The 6,884-nt window shown below is 37.7% G+C and overlaps 1 protein-coding gene across 1 annotated transcript in view; it reads right to left on the bottom strand.

Moving 5' to 3' along the window:
- The window catches only part of LOC110448815 (WD and tetratricopeptide repeats protein 1-like), a 12,325-nt gene that overhangs the window by 4,152 nt on the left and 1,289 nt on the right, over positions 1–6,884 (bottom strand). The window contains exons 2-7 of the mRNA XM_021495260.1: positions 6,598–6,681; positions 6,223–6,269; positions 3,386–3,497; positions 2,567–2,754; positions 2,070–2,300; positions 1,030–1,118 (exon numbers count right to left, since the gene is read on the bottom strand). Coding sequence (XP_021350935.1) covers positions 1,030–1,118; positions 2,070–2,300; positions 2,567–2,754; positions 3,386–3,497; positions 6,223–6,269; positions 6,598–6,681 — 751 coding nt within the window. The remainder of the gene's footprint in view (positions 1–1,029; positions 1,119–2,069; positions 2,301–2,566; positions 2,755–3,385; positions 3,498–6,222; positions 6,270–6,597; positions 6,682–6,884) is intronic.

Below are 6,884 nucleotides of genomic sequence, written 5' to 3'. Positions count from 1 at the left end.
GGTGGGGGGGGGGGGGGAATTAACTCATTATTGTTGAATTTCATGGGTCAGGGCAAATACTCAAGACAAATTTAGTCCAACTCCCTCCAGACATTCTTTTAAAGAAAAAGTTGATGACAAATGCTGCACCATCACATAAGCTCACTTGATATTTGGGCCATGTGAGTTAATCAGACAATGTCCTAAGACAAGAATAATACTGAAATGTTACAATATTCCATGTCTTAGTTATTTTTCTGTTCATAGCATCCGAGTCCTTGACCTTGGGCTTAGAGACACAAACTAAATTTATGTAGAAATTAAGACATCCAAATGCATTATTATCAAACAAGTCGGACCCAACTGTTTGTATGTCCCTGCTATATATACTTGACCCAGCCCTGACAAGGCAGACCCAGCTGTTTGTATGTACCCGCTATATAATACTTGACCCAGCCCTGACAAGGCAGGCCCAACTGGTTGTATGTACCTGCTATAGAATACTTGACACAGCCCTAACAAAGCAGCCCCAACTGGTTGTATGTACCTGCTAAATATACTTGACACAGCCCAGACGCAGACCCAACTGCTTGTATGTACCTGCTATAGAATACTTGACACAGCCCTAACAAAGCAGCCCCAACTGGTTGTATGTACCTGCTATATAATACTTAACACAGCCCTGACAAGGCAGACCCAACTGTTTGTAATTTACTTGCTATATAATACTTTACACAGCCCTAACAAGGCAGACCCAACTGTGTGTATGTACCTGCTATATATACTTGACACAGCCCTGACAAGGCAGACCCAACTGTTTGTATGTACCTGCTATATTATACTTGACACAGCCCTGAGGCAGACCCAGCTGTTTGTATGTACCTGCTATATAATACTTGACACAGCCCTAACAAGGCAGACCCAACTGTTTGTATGTACCTGCTATATAATACTTGACACAGCCCTGAGGCAGACCCAACTGCTTGTATGTACCTGCTATATAATACTTGACACAGCCCTAACAAGGCAGACCCAACTGTGTGTATGTACCTGCTATATAATACTTGACACAGCCCTGAGGCAGGGTAAAATCTTCTGGTGGGTTGTTCGCAGTGTTGTCCAACATCTCCCATGGTAATCTGAAAAAGTCCAAACGACTTCACTTGAGGATACTGATATTTCCAATCATATACTGAATATTTCTTTATGAGATGGTTTTTATTCCCAGTCTTTGATGATAGACAAGCAAATATGATGACGGGATTTAATCCAAAAATTTAAGTTATATTAATTTTTCAATTAAAACTTTGGCAATCTATCATATATCAGAGGATTACATTAGTATGAGGTTTGTTATATCTGAACAGGTCAATCCATCTTAGTGTTGTTCATACAATAATTTGATTTTATCAGAAATATATAAGTAGGATACCTGATAATTTGCTAGATCATTAAATGTATATGCACGTTATCAATGGTGATTTTTATGTTACAGCAATAAATACTATGCATGTAACTGTATATCGTAGAAAATGAGTTTAAACAAACATGTAATAACACAGATAATACTTTGTACATATTCAAGTGAGTTTCACATTGAATATTTCTGATGCATGGCACCAGTACAACTTCAATCACTATTAATGCATTACCTGGTATGTCCTTGTTCCTTATATTGTCCTAGTAAATTAATGTTCTTTAATGATTTAGCATAAAAAAATATATAAATAAGACCTATACATTTGTCTGTATTTTTTGGAAAGATGATTGTCTTCAATTCTAAACCTACTACCCGACAGCTTTTGTTATTTCAATAAAGATTAAAATTAACATTTCAATATTTATTTCACTTATGTAAATGTTAAGCAGTTAAATTTTAGAAATTTCAATAGAGAACCAGAAAATCATCAAAATATATAACCTGCTTTATGGTACATCGACAAATTACATGCTGCAAATACTGCACCTGTAATGTTTACGGAGGAAAGTTGTAGCAGATAGACGATATTATTTATAAATTTTTCTACATTTATATCAGAGCAAACAAAGACAATACTGTTACAAAAAACAGTAATAAAACCCCATTATACCTGGTACTAGATTCGGCTGGCAGCTTCATGCTCCTACAGCTTAGCATTCTACGGTCATACAGGCGGACGTAAGGGTCGTTGGCTCCAACGGCCAGAAGGTCAGGCCGCAGAGGGTTCACTGCGATACACTTGGCCTCCGCACTCCCTGCCATGTGAGCATTGAGGTTAATAAGTACATTCTGAGGATTGCCGTTACCACTGCTTTTCTCTGGTGTCCTCAAGTCATGTTGCCTGTAACATGTCCATTCAATTAAAAGTTGTCTGTTAAATATCCAGTAATTTCTGTACCATGTGTCAGGTTTACCATGTACCAATGAATATACATTTATTGTGACTTTGTAAATTATACACAATAGTATGACCACCTTTCTTGCTTCTACAAGGTCGAAAAGTTAAAACTCAAATAAATATGTACTCTGGCAAAGGAAATCTTTTATTGCAGATTGATACAGCCGTGATTTTGTGGATACAATCATGGAGGTGTATAAAAGACTTACATAATGGTTCCATCTTCTGCAGCACTCCAAAACATAAAAGGGACGTTTGGTGCCACAGCGAGACGTTTTACCCGCCCTGCATGGGAAGAAAACACCTGGGTTGTCTCTTGTGTGTTTATGTCATGTACACGAATCTTACAGTCTGCTGCCCCAGTCACTATCACAGAATCATGAGAACTTGGCAGGAACTGAAATTATATAGGCAACTTAAACATTACAACATCTTAACAACATAAACACTGTCTTGCAGAATTGTTCAGTCAATTAGAACAAGAAAACTCCTGATCTGGACACACAATCTTTAGAACAGATTACCATAAACAGTGATTGTGCTAATGAATTGGGTTCTAGATCTGGAAAAGTTTCACAAAGAAGAGGATTTTCATCTATCTTACAAAATAATTACTTCCAGTATGAATATGTTGTATAGGCATGCCTATGTAAAATTGTTCAAACCTTCATAGACACATCTTATTACAATATTAGGGTGTATGACTGTTATGTCATTTAATGAATGCAGTCACATGTCTTGTTTTGAGCCATTTACAATTTGTTTGTTTAACAACATGTTCTCTGAAGATGTAACAGAAACACCTTACATGTTATCTGCAATAATTATCAATGAATGTCATTTTTATTCGGAAACTTATTCATCTGTCAGGTTAAGTGTTAGGAAATGTGAAGTTCAGCTGTGTCTGGAATAACAAAACATCTTCTACATAATAATTTTGGTTCCTCATAGTCATTGATCTTTTCTTAGGACTAGGCTCCCTGGTTAGAATTAAGTACATATAGTAGCGTAAATATGACATACACTACCTTTACAGAGAAGATGTTTCCCTGGTGCCCTGTGCGAATGGTGGATAGCGGTTTGTGGAGGAATGGATCCCAGATTATCACCTGTACATCATCAGACCCACTCGCCAGTAATCTGTAGTCACCAACACATAGTCATAACACACAAAGATTAAACACAAGCAAAGCAAACGATATCAGAAGAATGCAATAGACTTAACAGCATATCGTGTAATATCAGTATGGAATGTTGTTACTTTGGTATTTGATGATACAGTAAAACTTACTAGCCCTGGACAAATCAGTTTCACAAAATTATCTGAAAGAATTAATTCTTGAGATCATGATTGATCTTATAAGAATCCTCACTTATCTTACTGGTTATTGATGTCCAGAACTTATAATACAAGGAATTGTCAGGGGTGTTGACCATATGTTTTTTGGAACATTTTAAAAGAATACTTTGTGAACGACAGGAAAGTTTTTACCAGTTCATTGCACTCATGCATGCTAAATCTTTTGAATGGAAAGTAAGTACCCTCAGAGATGGCATCCCAAAGAGGTCAAGGCTTCATATAACCTCTAAGTAAACGAGACTGAGGTAGTGGTCTAAGCTTACCTAATAGGACCTCTACGTAAACGAGACTGAGGTGTGCAGTGGTCTAAGCTTACCTAATAGGACCTCTACGTAAACAAGACTGAGGTGTGCAGTGGTCTAAGCTTAATAGGACCTCTACGTAAACAAGACTGAGGTAGTGGTCTAAGGTTAATAGGACCTCTACGTAAACTAGACTGAGGTGTGCAGTGGTCTAAGCTTACCTAATAGGACCTCTATGTAAACAAGACTGAGGTGTGCAGTGGTCTAAGCTTAATAGGACCTCTACGTAAACTCGACTGAGGTGTGCAGTGGTCTAAGCTTACCTAATAGGACCTCTATGTAAACAAGACTGAGGTGTGCAGTGGTCTAAGCTTAATAGGACCTCTACGTAAACAAGACTGAGGTGTGCGGTGGTCTAAGCTTAATAGGACCTCTACGTAAACGAGACTGAGGTAGTGGTCTAAGGTTAATAGGACCTCTACGCAAACGAGACTGAGGTGTGGAGTGGTTTAAGTTTAATAGGACCTCTACGTAAACTAGACTGAGGAGTGGAGTGGTCTAAGTTTAATAGGACCTCTACGTAAAGTAGACTGAGGTGTGGAGTGGTTTAAGTTTAATAGGACCTCTACGTAAACTAGACTGAGGAGTGGAGTGGTCTAAGTTTAATAGGACCTCTACGTAAAGTAGACTGAGGTGTGGAGTGGTTTAAGTTTAATAGGACCTCTACGTAAACGAGACTGAGGTAGTGGTCTAAGGTTAATAGGACCTCTACGCAAACGAGACTGAGGTGTGGAGTGGTTTAAGTTTAATAGGACCTCTACGTAAACTAGACTGAGGTGTGGAGTGGTCTAAGTTTAATAGGACCTCTACGTAAACTAGACTGAGGTGTGGAGTGGTCTAAGTTTAATAGGACCTCTACGTAAACGAGACTGAGGTGTGAATCACAACAATGAATACAAACAAGAGATCCCAGAGGGATCTTGGCGCCTACCATAGTACCATCTTCATTAGTTCTGTCAGTTTGATCTTTTCTCTTCTGTTCGATCAATTTGCCTATCTGCCATCATAATCAATCTTTTTATCAACCTCAAAAGTTAGCATGCACAACTCAGGACCACTGAGTGAAGGGGAATCTACATACCAAATTTGAGAAAAATTCCTCCAGTTAATTAGAAATAGCAATATCAAACTTAAACTGTAACAAGATGGTCGGCCGATATGATTTGATATGCATAACTAAGTACAAGAGGAACCCTTATGTGAAATTTGACAAAGATACCCCCCCCCCAAAAAACATTTTGAGCAATAGGGCTAAAACACTTTTTCTCCCTTATTCAATACGACCACCTGCCAGCCATCTTGGTTTTCCAATCATCCCGAAAACTCGAAATGCAGAACTAGGAACCATGGGGAACCAACATTTGAAATTTGAGAAAAAAAACTCCTGAACATTCTAAGAAATAATGCTAACAAACTTTCAATCTCAAATTCAAGATGGCCATCTGTCGGCCATTTTGGTTTTTCCTTCTGTCCCAAAATTGAAAATGCATGACTAGGGGTGATGAGGAACTTTCTTGTCAAACTTGAGAAAGACCCATCCAGAACTTTCTGAAAAACAGCGCTAACAAACAAACTCTCAAATCCAAGATGGCTGTCTGTCGGCCATTTTGGTTTTGTGATCAGTCCCAAAATATGATATGCATAAATAAGGATCATGGGGAACATGTAAGATTTGAGAAAGAACCCTCCAGTACATTGCGAGAAATAGCACTAACATACTTTAACTCTAAATTCAAGATGGCTGCCCGTCAGCCATTTTGGTTTTGCCATTAGTCCCAAAATATGATATGCACAACTAGGGATCATGGGGAAACTTCATGTGAAATTTGAGAAAGATCCCTCCAACACTTTCTGAGAAATAGCGCTAACAAGAATTGTTTAAGGATGGATGGAATGACAGACGGCGGACGAAGGGTGACTTGAATAGATCACCAACTGATGATGGTGGGCTAAAAACAATTTCAGAGGTCCTTGGTCATAGGTCGCAGGGCATGAAAGTCAAACCCTGGTCGCTTTTTTATAAAAAGCAAATGACTAAATCTAGATCCCTATACCAATCTGCCCATTATTATCATCACACAAGATGGGTGGATCAACAATGATCAACATAAGACACAATGTATTTTTTTTTTTTACATGTTTTGGCTGTTTACAACAGCTATTATCAGTGTTATGACTTTTCCAGAATGTTGCACGAACTTACGATCCTTTGTCGTTCCATTCAAGGCAGTTTACACATCCTTGGTGACCCTAAAATGAATTTTAGCTATTTTATATTATCATTTAATTCATTGCTGCATTATAAATAATTACATGTAGGATAGATTGGATATGTTTACCAATAGAAAGTACATCAAATCATTAGAGCTTTGGTGTAGTCTTAATAATGTAATTGTCAACTCATTTCAATTTTCATTGTATCATAAAGAGCTTTATTCTGATGAATAATCATATTTAGGATAATTAATACTTCTTCTATAGGTAAATGTATTCCCATTAATGTAACTAAATTATTATAAAACCTGTATTTCTATATCACAAGTGTACTTTGAAATCAAAGACATGGATAAACATGTACCTGTAGTTCATGGTCCAACCCAAGTCTGTTAATAAAAGCACCTGTCACCTGTAGATCTCTTTGGAATGTCAATCTGCAATTTTCCTAAAAAAATAAGAATGAAAGCTTACTTAGTTAAACACAGAAAAAGTGTTCATATTACGTCCACAAATGGCTATGGACTACAGTTTAAATGTGTTGAGCGATATATGCATGCAACTTCCATGCATGTCAGCGACCTACATGACTAAACAATTCAAACAGTCACAGATGCGACAACAGCAAACAGCAACAAAGTCCCCCCCTCC

This window comes from Mizuhopecten yessoensis, unplaced genomic scaffold (genome assembly GCF_002113885.1).
Source record: "Mizuhopecten yessoensis strain PY_sf001 unplaced genomic scaffold, ASM211388v2 scaffold4347, whole genome shotgun sequence".
NCBI classification, from domain to species: Eukaryota; Metazoa; Mollusca; class Bivalvia; order Pectinida; family Pectinidae; genus Mizuhopecten; species Mizuhopecten yessoensis.
Note: the sequence above shows the minus strand (reverse complement) of the source record. Positions and strands in the feature narration are given on the sequence as shown.